Source organism: Coloeus monedula (genome assembly GCF_965178545.1).
Source record: "Coloeus monedula genome assembly, chromosome: 26".
Taxonomy (NCBI): Eukaryota; Metazoa; Chordata; class Aves; order Passeriformes; family Corvidae; genus Coloeus; species Coloeus monedula.
The window spans coordinates 5,284,396-5,299,083 of record NC_138806.1 but is presented as its reverse complement, the minus strand read 5'-3'; the positions used below and the strand labels follow the sequence as shown (position 1 = coordinate 5,299,083).

The 14,688-nt window shown below is 60.0% G+C and overlaps 2 protein-coding genes across 2 annotated transcripts in view; one reads left to right on the top strand and one right to left on the bottom strand.

Moving 5' to 3' along the window:
• Positions 1-1,164, bottom strand: part of NPEPPS (aminopeptidase puromycin sensitive) — a 47,678-nt gene extending 46,514 nt beyond the window's left edge. The window contains exon 1 of the mRNA XM_082297581.1: positions 944-1,164. Within this exon, the coding sequence (XP_082153707.1) occupies positions 944-1,066 (123 nt within the window). The 5' untranslated portion in view covers positions 1,067-1,164. The remainder of the gene's footprint in view (positions 1-943) is intronic.
• A 6,751-nt stretch (positions 1,165-7,915) lies between these two features.
• On the top strand, positions 7,916-13,974 carry MRPL45 (mitochondrial ribosomal protein L45). The gene is made up of 8 exons (XM_082297161.1): positions 7,916-7,991; positions 8,238-8,433; positions 8,928-9,045; positions 10,190-10,288; positions 11,197-11,245; positions 11,836-11,985; positions 12,476-12,649; positions 13,114-13,974. The coding sequence occupies exons 1-8, from the start codon at positions 7,935-7,937 to the stop codon at positions 13,171-13,173; spliced, it is 903 nt and encodes a 300-aa protein (XP_082153287.1). The 5' UTR covers positions 7,916-7,934; the 3' UTR covers positions 13,174-13,974.
• Positions 13,975-14,688: the final 714 nt, after the last annotated feature.

The window sequence follows — 14,688 nt, the reverse complement described above, 5'->3', positions numbered from 1 at the left end:
TGAAAGCAAATTCAGGAAATCTTGGCAGAGCAGCCAATGAGAATGACTGGGAGACTTGAAGGATTTCACCAAACTGGTTCTGGCTCTGAAGCACGAGCACGGCGAGAAGGATTTTTCCTGCCTTGCAGAAAACGCGGCGTTTTGGGTCCGCAAACCTTTTTCCCGGCGCTTATCCCAGCCTCTCTTCCTCCCAGCTCTCCATGACACCGAGGCCTACCCTTACCGAGCCACACCGGGGGGGCACTTCTCCTTTCATCGCTTATTTGGCTTTTCCAGCAAAATCCCGATCCATCCCCACGCCTGCACGGAGCGCCCGGCAGCGCGCTGGAGGCCGGGCAGGGCAGCACGGGGGGGGCTCCCCGAGGGTCTGGGGGTTCCCGGGGATCCCGGCCGAGCACATCCCGGTGTTCCCGACAGCTCCGGGGTTATCCCACATCCCGGCCCAGGCCAGCTCTGGCCCGGGAGGAGCCGCCCGGGGGGACCCGCGGGGGCCGCAGCGGGGCTGGGCGGGGCCCCCCCCCGAGCCGGGCCGGGTTTAGGGGGTCGCGGCGGGGTTTTGGGGCGTTTGGAGAGGGTTTGTCCATCCATTCTGAATGGAAAGAGAGGGAGAAGGCGCGGGGGGAGCCCCGAGGGGCCTCCCTGCACCTGCCCGGCCGGGCCCTGGGGCTGAGCGCAGAGGAAAGGGGGGATCGGAGCTGAGGGGCCCCTCAGGGCACGGCTGGGAAGGGGGGGGGAGAAGGCTCCCCTGAGGGGGGAAAAGGTGTCCCTGAGGGCGGCGGGGGTGGGGGGAAATCCCCCGGAGGAATGAGGAGGGGATTGGGGGGGGGGGGGTCCCCTGGGGGGGGGGGGGGGACGACTGAGGGGTCCCCTCGAGAGGGCGCGGGCCGGCGGGACCCCTTGGGGGCGGGGCGGGAGGATGAGGAGGAACAGGGGGGGGCCCTACCTGCACGGCGGCCTCCAGCTTGCCCTCGAAGGTGAAGTCGATGAGGTCCGGCTTGAGGCAGAGCCCATAGTTGAGGGGGGACACGTCGGCGGGCAGCCGCTCGAACGGCCGCTTCTCCGGCATGGCGGGAGCGCGGGGGGTGCGGGGCTGCGCCCCCCCCGGCGGGGCGGCGGCGGCGGGGGGGGGGGGGGGGGGCGGGGGGCGGCGGGGGGGGCGCGGGAAGGGCGACGCGGCGGCTCCGCACGGACACACCGAGAGGGAGCAGCGGCGGGAGGAGCGGCGGGAGCGGAGGATGAGGAGGAGGAAGATGAGGAGGAGGAGGAGGAGGAGGAGGGAGGGGCGGGGGCGCGCGCGCGCGCTCCCGACTCGAGGCGGCCCCGGTGGGGGAGTGCGGGGAGAGGAGAGCGGAGAGGGAGGGAGGGGTGGGGGGGGGGGTGGCGGTGGCGGTGGTGAGGGAGGGAGGCACGCGGACGGCGCGTGCGCGTGCGCGCGGCGGCGCCACGCGGCCGCGCACGTAGCGCGCGCGGGGGGCCCGAGGAGCGGGAGGCGGGCGGGGGGGGGGGGAGGGGGGGGGGGGGGAAGGCGACGGGAGGAGTTGCGTAAGCGGTGGCGGGAACTGCGCGTGCGCAAAGCCACGCCCCGAGCGGCCGCGCCTCCTCTCTGGGCCACGCCCACTGTGCGCGCGGCTGCTGGGCACGCCCCTCCCCCGGTAATTGGGGATTCGGTAATGGGGGATCCCGGTAATGGGGATCCCGGTAATGGGGATCCCGGTAATGGGGGATTCGGTAATGGGGATCCCGGTAATGGGGATCCCGGTAATGGAGGATTCTGGTAATGGGGGATCCCGGTAATGGAGGATTCTGGTAATGGGGGATCCCGGTAATGGAGGATTCTGGTAATGGGGATCCCGGTAATTGGGGATCCCGGTAATGGGGGATCCTGGTAATGGGGGATCCCGGTAATGGGGATCCCGGTAATTGGGGATCCCGGTAATGGGGGATCCCGGTAAGGGGGATCCCGGTAATGGGGATCCCGGTAATTGGGGATTCCGGTAATTGGGGATCCCGGTAATGGGGGATCCCGGTAATGGGGATCCCGGTAATGGGGATCCTGGTAATGGGGGATCCTGGTAATGGGGGATCCCGGTAATGGGGATCCCGGTAATGGGGGATCCCGGTAATGGGGGATCCCGGTAATTGGGGATCCCGGTAATGGGGGATCCCGGTAATGGGGATCCCGGTAATGGGGGATCCCGGTAATGGGGGATCCTGGTAATTGGGGATCCCGGTAATGGGGATCCCGGTAATGGGGGATCCCGGTAATGGGGGATCCCGGTAATTGGGGATTCCGGTAATGGGGATCCCGGTAATGGAGGATTCCGGTAATGGGGGATTCCGGTAATGGGGGATCCCGGTAATGGGGATCCCGGTAATGGAGGATCCTGGTAATGGGGGATCCTGGTAATGGGGGATCCTGGTAATGGGGGATCCCGGTAATGGGGATCCCGGTAATGGGGGATCCTGGTAATGGGGGATCCCGGTAATGGGGATCCCGGTAATGGGGGATCCCGGTAATGGGGATCCCGGTAATGGGGGATCCTGGTAATGGGGATCCCGGTAACGGGGATCCCAGTAATGGGGGATCCCGGTAATGAGGGATCCCGGTGGGCCCCGGTAACGGGGGATTCCGGTAACGGGGGATCCCGGTAATGGGGGATCCTCGTGGGCCCTGGTAATGGATGATCCGGGTAATGGGGGATCCCGGTGCACCCTGTCTGGGTGGGGTAAATAGCACGGTGCACCTCGTTAGCAGGGGGCTCCCAGCTCACACAGTTTGGGGTGACAGTGACGTGGGGCACCCCATTAGTGGAGCCTCCCAGTATTCCCAGTTCAGGGGGATGACGGCTCCTGGGTCTCCCGGTGCACTCAGATGGGGGGGCAGAGCTGGAATGGTGCCCCTGTTATTGAGCTGCCTTTGTTCTCCTCTATGTTTTAATTTTATTGATCACTTTTTCCAGCAGATCCCAAACCAGCAGTGCATGGGATTTCTCCAGGGTTCCCATGATCCTGCCCAGCTCTCTGAGAACTCCTCGGCTCCTGTCACTTCTATGTGGAGGACACAGGTCCCTTTCTCCAGGGATTCAGCCACTTCTGTGCCCCCCAGACCCTGATAAGGCAGCGGAGCTCAGGGTGTAGCGATCGCCAACCCCCAGTGCTGAAAAATGGTGAAATCAGATAAAAACCTCTTGGATTTCACCACAAAAATGGGATGTGTGGAGCAGGGAGGGGTCCTGTCCACCGGGCTTGTCTGGGCAGCGACGTGGGGTTGGTTTTCTCCCCACCCTAAACCAACGACCATTCTCTTCCTCCTCTTCCTCCTCCTCCTCTTCTTCCTCATGCTTGAAGTGCAGCATCCAGGTGAATCCTGGGTGTTGCAGGACTTCCAGGATAACCCTCCCAGGAAAACCCTTTGTGGCCAGGCTCACATCCTACAAATAAAATAAAACAAATAAATAAAATCTGAATTTCTTGCGCAGGAAGACCCCCAAGGTCTCCTGCAGCCCTTTGGGACTTCCCCAGCACGTTCCAGGGTCTCCTGGAAGATGCTCCGTGAGGAATCCAGCTGGAAAAGCCATGCACACGGTGCAGAGAGCAGTATTCCAGGGAAATACTGCAGGATGGCTGGTTGGGAGTGTGACAAACACCAGCAGGAAGCTTAAAAATCCACAATAAAGGCTTTTATATGGGAAAAAAATAAAAGGAAGGGTGAAAAATTTCTGTCGCTTCTGGGGTGGCAGCCCCAGCCCTGCTCTGGAGTTTGGATCCAGGAACTCATCCGCTGCCTCCATGAGGCGTTAAATATGGATTTAATTAATCTCAGCCCACAAAAGTGCTCTGAAGGGCTTGGGGGTGCCACAACCTCCCTTGTTTTAAGGAGGAAGCACAACTGTCAGAAGTTGGGAATCATCCTTAGCCTTCCACCACTGGAAACTGGGATTGAACCTTGGTTTTTTATCCCATTCCTTCCCCAACGAGATTTATTTTTGTGTAAAAGTGGTAAACTTTGCTGTTTAAAAAAGATAAGTCAGTGCCGAGCCAGGGAGGGAGGGAGCAGGGATTCAAGGCAGGAATGGGGATTTGAGGAAGGAACGGGGATTTGAGGAGAGGAGTAGAGATTTGAGGGAGGGAGATGGGATTTGAGGAGGGGAATAGGATTCGAGAGGGAAGAAGGATTCAGGGAGGGAGCAGGGATTCGCTGAGACCTGGAGGAGCCGGAGGCACGAACTGGGGCAGGGAGAAAGTACAGACAGCTCTCTCAGCACATGGTTACAAAAACCAAGCGCTGCCGAGCCCGGGTTCATCCGGGGCTGCCGCGGGGCCGCATTGTGCTGCAGAGCCCCGGGGAGGGAAAGGGAGACAAGGGAACAGCTGGAAACAGCTGGAGCCGCGCGGGGGGTTCAGGCAGCTGCCGCCCTGCTCCGTCCTGCCGGCTCCCGGCGCCTCGGCGGGGTGCGGAGCCCCGCGGGACACGGGGACGGACCCGGGGATGGACACAGGGCAGGCTGCGGGGTGTGGGGACAGCGGGGCCAGGACCTGGCCCAGGGAATGTTTCGAGGTTTTAGGGAATCCTGGCGGGGTCTGGGCGGAAAGTCCCGTCTGCCCTTCAGCCAGGGGAGGGCTGGACCCCGCGGTTTGGCGAGGAGGCTCCATGCGGGATTTGCAGCCGGGATGGATGGAATTGGACTCAGCCCGGCCGTGCCACGCTGGGGACACCCCGAGGCCACCGCAACCGGGCAGCAGATGAAGGCCAGCTGTGCCACAGCCGTGCCGGGGGACTTTGCCAGGGCAAAATTCCCGTCTCCTCCCGCCTCGCCTCGGTGCTGGCACCGCGTGTGGCCACGGGTGACTGTCGCTGGCAGAGCCACGGGAAGGTCAGGGGCAGGATAAAACTATTCCTGGAGCAGAGCTGCTCGGCTCCGCGGGAGGGAAGCGGAGGGGATTGTCTCCTCTGAGCTTTAATTCCCATCCCCGATGGCCGCGGGGTCACTGGGTGCCCTCCAGCCACGCAAGGGAGGTGAAGGGGGGGGTCTCGGTGGCCGCGGTGGCCACGGGGCTTGTGCTTTGCAAAGGGCTCTGGGGCGCTTTCCACGGGTGCTGCTCCGCACGGGCGGTGCTGTGAGGTGACAGATGCTGCTGTCAGCAAGAATCCAGGGGGAAAAAAAAAAAGAAAAAAGAAGGAAGGAAGAAAGAGCGAGGCTCCACGGAGAAAGCCGGGGGGAAGCCGCCTCCTCCGCCGTGTCCCGACCAAACCGGGTTCTCCTGCAGTGCCAGACTGGGGAGGGCCCGCGGACAAACGGACGGGGTGGAAGCCAGGAGCTGTAATTAGCCCAGAGCCTCTGCAGCCACCAACCGCTGTCAGTGCTCCCTTCTAGTTAGGAAAAAACAAGGAGGTGGGGGGGAAAAAGGGGAAGAAAGGAAAAAAAAAATTCCCAAGCGAGGAGGCTTTTCTTTTCTTTTCTTCTCTCCCTCTCTCTCGCCGGAGTTTTCGCCGTTCCTGCCGGGAGCGGGAGCAGCCGGAGGGCACCGGCTAATCCTGCCTCGCAGGTCTGGGCCGCCGGCTTAGGGCTGGAATCTCTGGTATTCGGGAGCACGGGGACAACAGCGCTCGAAGCTCTTGGGGCCTCTCGCTCCGCGGGTCATTCCCGGGGGGTTGGGAGGCGTTTTTCCCTGGCTTTTCGTCTCTCCGTGTGTGCGTGCGGCTCTGCCCGTCCCCTCCCGCCTCACCGCCGGGCACCTGGGACAAGTTGCACAAGGATGGAAGCAAATGTGGCCAAGCCCCTGCCTGGAGCTGGCGGGGACACTTTTGGGCGGGTGCTGAGCCCTGATCCCAGCCCTGATCCCGCTCTCCCACGGGACAAATCCCCGCGTGGTGGTTTTGCAAGGGGAAGGGCACAGGTGGGATGAGGACATCATCACCACGGCCCCACCCCAAACTGCCGCAGGGATGCTCCTGGTCCGAGCCCCCCAGGAGCCCCCCACGGGCAAGGACGTGGCTCCAGAGGGGTTCCAGAGCCCTGCCACGCTGCCCACGGAGGTGAAACCGGCCGGGATGGCATCCCAGGGCAGCCGGGAGAGCCAGCTGGGCTGGGAAAATCCAGCCCCACGAGTCCGGAGCCGTGGGAAAGCGCCGGGGCCGTGGGGCTCTGGGGGCGGTGACTCAGCCCCGGCTGCTCCAGGAGTGGCTCCACAGCCCCGGGGCTCCATCCCTGTTTTCCAGAGGGCTCCAGTTTTCCCACTCTCTCCTATTCCCCCCCCACCCCAGTGAGCATCACGCCAAATTTTGGGAGGTGCTGGGGGGGGGCTGCAGACTCGATCCCTCCCCCCCCCACCCAGGGGGGGCCCCGGCTGCCCCCGCGCCCCCCGGCACGGCCCCGCACGGCCGCTCCCGGCTCGTCCCCGCCGCCGCCGGCTCAGATAAGAGCGCGGGCCGGGATCAACGGTCTCGGGCACAGCGGAGCCGTCACTACACATTAACCAGCTGTCCGATGGAGCAACGCGTCCTCGGAGCCAAGATCAACAGTCCCCAAAGCAAACTGGGAGCGGGGCCAGGCGCAGCGAGCGCGGCCGGAGCCTCCCGCGAGCCCCCCGCGAGCCCCCGGGCTTCGCACCCCCGGGCTGGGCTCGCCTTTGGCTCCGCGGGCCGGGCCGGGGCCTCGCCGAGCGGGCGTGGGCGGGTGATGAGCATCCCCAGGGTGTCCCTGCTGCTCTCCCAGGGATGGGGTTTCAAGGGAAGAGGGTTTGGGATGAGCTGCTTCGTGTTAGGGCGGGCGTGCTGCATCCCGGATTGTCCCCGGGATATTTGGAAGGACCCCCCGAGCTTTTTCCCCCCAACCCCGCTCTGCCGGCAGCATCCCGGGGGTGCCGCATCCTGGGCTGTCCCAGGGACATTCGGAGGGATCCCTGCCCTCCATCCCCCCCCTGCCCGCAGCATCCCGGTGTGCCAGCCTGTCCTGGGGACATCTGGAGGGACCCCTGCCCGCGACCCCTCCTCCACCACCGGCGCCAGGGGCTGCTGTGATGCCAAATCCCAAAAGCATCGGACAAAACCCTCTGAGCTTCTGGGGGGGGGGGTGCAGGAACCTGGCGGGGGGGGGGGTCTGCGGGTCCGAGAGGGGCTGTGCAGGTCTGGGGGGGCTCTGCGTGTCCGAGAGGGGCTGTGCAGGTCCGGGGGGGCTCTGCGGGTCCGAGAGGGGCTGTGCAGGTCTGGGGGGGGGCTCTGCGTGTCCGAGGGGGGGTTCTGCGGGTCGAAGGGGGGTCCCTGCAGGTCCGGGGGTGCTCCACGTAGGCGGAGGGGCCCTGCGGGTCTGGGGGGACAAATCTGGAGGTCCGGAGTGGGTGGGGGGGGGGTCTCTGCAGGCCTGGGGGGGGGGGGGGGGGGCTCTGCGGATTCTGAGAGGCTCTACAGGTCCGGGGGGGGGGGGCTCTGAAGGCCTGGCAGGGCCCTGCGGGTTTGGGATGGGTCTCTGCAGGTCCGGGGGCGTGGGGGGGGAGGGGGGTCCTGCAGGTCTGGGGGGCTCCGGCACCCACAGCATCCCCAGCAAGGGGCAGGGTGGGGGTCCCGCGCCTGTCGCACGTGACCGGTGGGGGGGTAACATCCCTCCGTTCCCCGGTGCCCGGGACCCCCCCTCCCCTCCCCGCCCCCCGTACTGCACCACGTACGGGGGTCCCCCCTCCGCGCGCTCGGGGGGGGGGGGGTTGGGGGGGTGGGGGGGTTGGGCGGAGCCTCCTGCCCTGGCCCCGCCCCCCCGGGCTCCGCAGCCGATGGAATTTTCCACTCGCGGGCGCGGCGCGGGCTCCCGCCGGCCACGCCCCTTCCCCCCGCGCGCGCGCCCCGCGCGGCCCCGCCCACATCCCCGCGCGCTCGGCCCCGCCCACATCCCCGCGCGCGCGGCCCCGCCCGCCTTCCCGCCATCCCCCGCGGAGGGGGAAAGATGGCGGCCGCCATGGCGGCGGGGCTGGGCCGCAAGGCCCCGCGGCTCTGCTGGAAGGTGGAGCCGGGAGGAGGGGGATGAGGAGCACCGAGGAGCTGCGGGAGGCTGTGGGGAGGGTGCGGGGAGTGGCTGTAGGGTCGCGGGATGAGCGGTGTGGGTGCTGGGGGCGGAGGGTAGAGCGCGGAAGGCACTGGCCCGGGTAGCGCGTGCGAGGCGTGAGGGGAAATAAATGAAGGTGCTGGCGGTGTTGGGCTCACTCCGGGTGTTGGGCTCACTCCGGGCTCTGTTGTTGCCTTGCCTCAGGCTGCGGAGTCCCTGCTGCGTCCCGGAGCGGCTCTGTCCTGTGTGGTTGTCCCGGTGAGGAGCAGGAGGAGGTGTCCGCGGCTGCCCGAATGGGCCCGAGAGCTGAGCCCTGAGGAGAAGGAGAGGAGGCTCAGATCCGCGGCGCCGATCTTCCCCGATGAGCGCATAGAGCGCACCTTCTACTTGGCCTGCACGGGTAGGGCAAAACGTGGGGTCAGCTTGGGCCGGGAGATGGGAGAAGCAGACGCAGTGAGGCTCAACTCCCCACTTTTCCTTCTGGCCGGGGCAGAGACGCTTCCCTGCCTCATCTCCGGAGCTGTTGGTGCCTTTGTGCCTCGACTCCTGAAATCCCAGCCTGGTTCGGCTTGGGAAAGCCCCTCCAGTGCCACGGGCAGGGCCACCTTCCCCAACCCCAGGCTGCTCCTAGCCTGGCCTTGGGCACTGCCAGGGATCCAGGGGCAACCCCAGCTGCTCTGGGAATTCCATCCCAGCCCCTCCCAGGGATGGATTCCTTCCCAAAATCCCATCTAAACTTCACTTCGAAGCCTTTTCTCCCCTTTTCCCTGGGCTGGGAGGGGCGAGCAGCGAGTTTAGCCCAGGGCTTCTCTGCGTGCTCTGATTTCACCTCCTCCTCCCCTTGCTTCGGGTGGCTCTGAGGCTCCTCCTGAGCTGCTTTTCCATCGTTCCCAGCTGAAATCATGGATCCCTACGTCCCTCCCGAGGGCGATGCCCGCCTCACCTCGCTGTCCAGGGATGGGGTGAAGCAGCAGATGCAGAAGCTGAGGCAAACAGCGGCCTCCCAGCTGGCGTACGTACCCCTCGTTAGTTAATTAGCTTGATTGCCTGCTGCTGCAGCGGCTCTGCTCGGCCTTCCCTGCATCTGTCGCTGTGAGATATTCCTGGGCTTGTGGGATTTCCGGGAGATTTTTTGGGATTTGGAGGTTGTTTCCTCCTTGCTTTTCCCGTTGCTGTGGTTGCCCAGGGGTGGGAATGTTCCCACCTGTCCTGCTGGGAATGGCCACGCTGTGCACTCCTAGGAACCCAGAGTGCTGAGAGGATTTCTCTGCCTGTTTTTAGGGGTTCTTAACCCCCCTGAACAGCACTGTTTTAGCCTCAAACCTTGGAAAAAATTACCAATGATCAAACAAGAACTAGAAAATGCAGTGGTGTGAATTAGGTGATAGACTAAGAAGTACAGTGGTGTGAATTAGGTGATAGACTAATTAGGTGATAGACTAATTAGGTGATAGACTACCATGTGAGATTGTCACAGGGTGAAAAATTTAGAGGTTTTGGGCTTCTCTTTGTAGTAAATAGATAAGAGTAAAAAAGATCAAAATGGAGGCTTGTTGTTGTTCTCCAAACCTTCTTCTCCTTCCTCTGCTATTCCATGTTCAGCAGTAAAAGTAGTTTGGAATGATTGGATAGAGAATTCTGCATTTCCTGCCTGTGTTACTGAATAACTGGTAGGAAAGTGAAAATAATATTCGTTTTTAGTAACTATTGGTGAAATAATCTTTAAAAGGCCATGTAAATCTTGATAGAGAGCCTTCTCTCCTGCTTTCTGTGCTCTGTGCTGTACCTGGGTCACGCTGGTGGCTCAGTTCCTCTGATAAAACTTAATAAACAACAATCTGGCAGCACTGAAACTCCAGGAAAAGTCTGGGTTTATCTTTGAAACTCCTTGCAAGGACTTCCAGCAAATTCTCTCCCATCTGGAGGGATTTGATTTATGGCACAGTTCGGTGTCACTGATTTTTTAGGATCCTTTGGGTCTGGTTGTTTGCTGACCACCTGAAGGTTTTGGTTTTTGGTGGGAATCTCCAGTTCTCGGCTGCTGAAAGCTGGGATTGAATCCTGTGGGATCGCTGCCATCATCCCAAACATCCAGGACAGCTCCAATTCCTTCTCTCCTTCATTTATTTATTTGGTTTTTTTTTTTTCCTTCCCAGCCTGAGGAAGATCAAGGATCACGACCCGGATTTCAGCACCAAAACCTTCCCGGAGAAAGCCCAGGAGATATTTATTGAAGCTCACAATTCCCTGGCAAAGTAAGGCCCTTGCCTGACCCCTGTGGTGATGGGGGAAAAGCAGGAATTTGGGGAAGAAAAGCAGGAATTTGAGGAAGAAAACCAGGAATTTGGGGGGGGGGGGAAAGGAGGAATTTGAGGGGGGAAAGGAGGAATTTGAGGGGGGAAAGGAGGAATTTGAGGGGAGAAAGCAGGAATTTGAGGGGGGAAAGGAGGAATTTTGGGGGGGAAGCAGGAGTTTGGGGAGGGGGAAAGCAGGAATTTGGTGGGGACAAAAGCAGGAATTTGGGGAGGGGAGAAAGCAGGAATTTGGGGGGGGGGAAAGCAGGAATTTGGGGGTGAAAAGCAGGGATTCGGGGTGGGAAAAGCAGGGATTTGAGGAGAGAAAAAGCAGGAATTTGGTGGGGGAAAAGCAGGAATTTGGGTGGGAAAGCAGGGATTTTGGGGGGTGGGAAAGCAGGGATTTTGGGGTGGGAAAGCAAGGATTTTGGGGGGTGGGAAAGCAGGGATTTGGGGTGGAAAAGCAGGGATTTGGGGTGGGAAAGCAGGAATTTTGGGGTGGGAAAGCAGGAATTTTGGGGTGGAAAAGCAGGGATTTGGGGGTGGAAAAGCAGGGATTTGGGGGTGGAAAAGCAGGGATTTTGGGGGGTGGGAAAGCAGGGATTTTGGGGGGTGGGAAAGCAGGGATTTTGGGGGGTGGGAAAGCAGGGATTTTGGGGGGTGGGAAAGCAGGGATTTTGGGGGGTGGGAAAGCAGGGATTTTGGGGGGTGGGAAAGCAGGGATTTTGGGGGGTGGGAAAGCAGGAATTTTGGGGTGGGAAAGCAGGAATTTTGGGGTGGGAAAGCAGGAATTTTGGGGTGGAAAAGCAGGAATTTGGGGTGGAACCTCCTTTCCCGTGCTGCAGTGACCGGGGCTGTTCCCTTTGCAGCTTCAACAAGCAGAAACTTCACTCCCTGGTGACCGAGCGCTGCTACCCCGTAAGTGCCTGGAATTTTGGGGTGTCCCCAGCTGGAAGGGACCCACTGGGATCATCAGCTCCAAACCCTGACCCTGCCCAGGACAATCCCAGCAGCCCCACCCTGTGCATCCCCGAGAGCCTTGTCCAAACCCTCCCAGGTTTGGGCTCGTGGCCGTTCCCTGGGGAGCCGCTCCAGTGCCCAAAAATCCCTCTGGATGAAGGAGTTTTCCCTAAAATCCAACCTAAGCATCTCTTGGCACAGCTGCAGCTGTTGCCTGGGTCGTGTCCCTGCTCCCCATCAGTGCCTGGGTCGCTTCCATGGTGTTTAAAACTCTCTACATTTGATGGTTTGCCTCATTTTTAATGGATTTTCCCCACTTTTTTTTTTTTAAGGCTCTCTAAACCTGGAGATGCCTCATTTTTTTTTTTTTCTTCTGGATACAGCAAAGAGCTGGGAGGGAAACCCCAAAACTAACCAACAAAACCAAAATATTTATGGAGTTCTCCTGTCCTGTTCACATCCAAACCGAGCCGGAGCTGATTGTCACTCGCCGGAAGGACCGAATCGTTAATCACAATTATTAATTAGCAGCTGATTTCTCTTGGCAGGACATGGTCCGTGGGAACAGGTACAAAACCATCCGCTGGAGGTTTCTGGAGTCCCTGGAGCCGCCCAGGGTGGTTCATGTGCGCTGTGACAGCATCATGAACCGGGGCAACCTCTACGCTCAGGTGACAGTGAGGATGCACAGCCGCCAGGTGAGCCCTTCCCGGGATGGGGGCACGGACAAGGGAGCTCAGAGCCCAGCCAGGGACACCTCCCACTAGCCCAGGGTGCTCCAGCCTGGCCTGGGATACTGGCAGGGATGGGAAATCCATCCCAGCTCCTCCTCACCCTCACAGGGAGGAATTTCTTCCCGATATCCCATCTAAATTTTAGTTTGGAGTCATTTCTCCTTGTCCTTGCCAATAGTTCCTCTTTGTGTTTCCTGGCTGCTCCTTCAGGTCACATTTAGGTCACCCTAGAGCCTTCTCCAGGTTGGTCAATTCCAATTTTCCCAGCCTTTCCTCATTGGATAATCCATCCCTCACCTTGGTACCGCCAACCCCAAACTGCTGCCAGCCCAGCACAGAGAATCCCAGCTTTTTTGGGGTTGGAAAGACCTTAAATCCCATCCAGGGACACCTCCTACTATCCCAGGTCACTCCAAACCCCATCCATCCTGGTTTTTTGTGGATGTTTTGACAGATTTTGGCCATCTACGACCGCTTTGGGCGGCTCATGTACGGCGGGGAGGAGATTCCCAAGGATGTTCTGGAATACGTCGTGTTTGAGAGGTACCTGGTGAACCCCCACGGGACGTGGAGGATGCACGGGAAGATCATCCCAGAGTGGGCCCCGCCCAAGGATCCCATCCTGAAGGTGGGAAAAGGCTGGAAAAATCCCTGGGGATCATCCTGGATAAAGCTGAGGGGAAGGTGGGGGAGGGGGGTTCATCCACAGGCAGAGCTGTTGGGAATGTCCATGGAATTGTCCCCTGGGAGCTGGGATTGGGAGGCTGAGGGCCTGGAATGGGAGGCTGAGGATCATTTTTGGGCTGGGATTTGGAGGTGTGGGCTAATTTGGGGGATTCTTTTTTAACCTGTGCCTGACCTGGAAAAGTGTCTCTGGCTCCTTGTGTTGCTAAAAATCGATCTTGGAGAAGAAGGAGGGGAGAATTCCAGTGTAGTTCAAGGCTTCTCATCCCATTCCCTTCTCCTGCCTCCATCTGATCCCCCTTTTTTCCCTTTCCAGAGCCCTCTGCTCCCCCTTTTTCCTGCTCTGTGATGGGGATCATCCCCACAGCTGCTCTGCCTCCTGCTGATTTTTATCCCTCGCTTTTCCAGACGGTGATGATTCCTGGCCCAGCCCTGGATCCCTCCCAGGAGCACGAAGAAGTGAAGTAGGAAGTTCTGCAATGGTGGGCAGGGACAGCAAACAGGCCAGCAGGGAGGACTGGGAATATCTCTTGGATGTGGCTGTGCCTTCCCTGCGAGCCAAGTGGCTTCAGGAATGGGCTCCAGTCCCTCCAAATTTATCCCTCAAGGAGCCGGAGGGGCTTGGGAGGGGGATCTGGGTGAGCTCTGGGAAGAGCTGGGCTCCGTCCCAGCAGACTCTGGGTGCTGCCAGCTTCCCCCTCGCTGTGTTTCCGTGAGGATGAGGAGCCTCAGGAGCATCCACAGGCCACCCTCTGTCCTGGAATTCCCTTGGGAGAGCCCCTGGGAGCCTGTCCCGACGTTGGGATGTTTGTCCCCTCCACGGGAGGTGTCACAGACCTGCTGGTCAGTCATTAAAACTTCCACCAGCGGCAGTTTTGGCACAATCAGTGTTGGCACAATCTTTTCCCATCCTCTCTCCCTCTCTTTGCTGATTCCCAAACTCCTGGTTTTGGTTTTTTTTTATTTTTTTTTTTTTAACAGAAACCAGGAAAACTTTAAATCGAGTTCTGTGGGAGGGGGGTGCTGCTGTTAGAGTTGCCCAGAGGAGCTGCAGCACTGCTGATAATTGGATTTAATTGCGTTTTTGGCTCTTCTCAAGGCAGTTTTTCAAGGGCTGGGGTTGGTGGTGGTGGTGCTGTCACTGAGGGACTGGCACCATCCTGTGGACACGGGGACATCTGCAGCTGGCCCTGCTTTTCCAGGATGGCTGCCTTGGGAAAACACTTCTTTTTCCATGGTTGGGAATAAACCTGTGAGGCTCCTTCTCTATTCCTGCTCTGCTCAGCCAATTCCCCTCACTCACTGAGCAAAATCCTCCCTGGTCACCCCAAAAAAGCCCAAAAAAACAACCAACCAAACCCCTTTTTCCTCCTTCTTGTCCTGCTTTTTAACTCAGCCGCTTCCAGAGCGTGGGAGAGTTCAGGGAATTTTGATTTCTTCCTTGAGAGCAATTTTGCAGAGCAAATAAAAACAAAAAGAGTTGTGGCTCCTTTTGCTTTTGGGGAGGGCAGGAGCTGCTCTTTGTGCTGTGCCGGGAGAGGAGCCAGCAGTGGAATCCCTGCCATGTCCTTTGGGAAGTCAGGGGGTGTCACAATCCCTCTGTTCCTGGTGAAAAACAACAAAAATCCTCTTTCCACGGAGCCTCTGCCTCGCTCAGGAGCTGAGGAGGCGCCTGGGGCCGAGTGTGGGAGCTCAGATCCCCCCGTGGTTGTGTCTGGTGGAGCTCAGGGCAGGAGGGGATGGAATTCCTTAACTGGGAGCTGGGATTGGGAGGCTGAGGGCCTGGAATGGGAGGCTGAGGATCATTTTTGGGGTGGGATTTGGAGGTGTGGGCTAATTTGGGGGATTCTTTTTTAACCTGTGCCTGATCTAGAAAAGTGTCTCTGGCTCCTTGTGTTATTAAAAATCGATCTTGGAGAGGAAGGAGGGGAGAATTCCAGCATAGTTCAAGGCTTCTCATCCCATTCCCTTCTCCCCCCTTTT

Bases quoted from the DNA above. Each gene is read 5' to 3' on its own strand.
- MRPL45 (XM_082297161.1), top strand. From the start codon at position 7,935: ATGGCGGCCGCCATGGCGGCGGGGCTGGGCCGCAAGGCCCCGCGGCTC. The intron at 8,434-8,927 runs GTAGGGCAAAAC...CATCGTTCCCAG, and splicing joins CTTCTACTTGGCCTGCACGG to CTGAAATCATGGATCCCTAC. The intron at 9,046-10,189 runs GTACGTACCCCT...TTTCCTTCCCAG, and splicing joins ACAGCGGCCTCCCAGCTGGC to CCTGAGGAAGATCAAGGATC.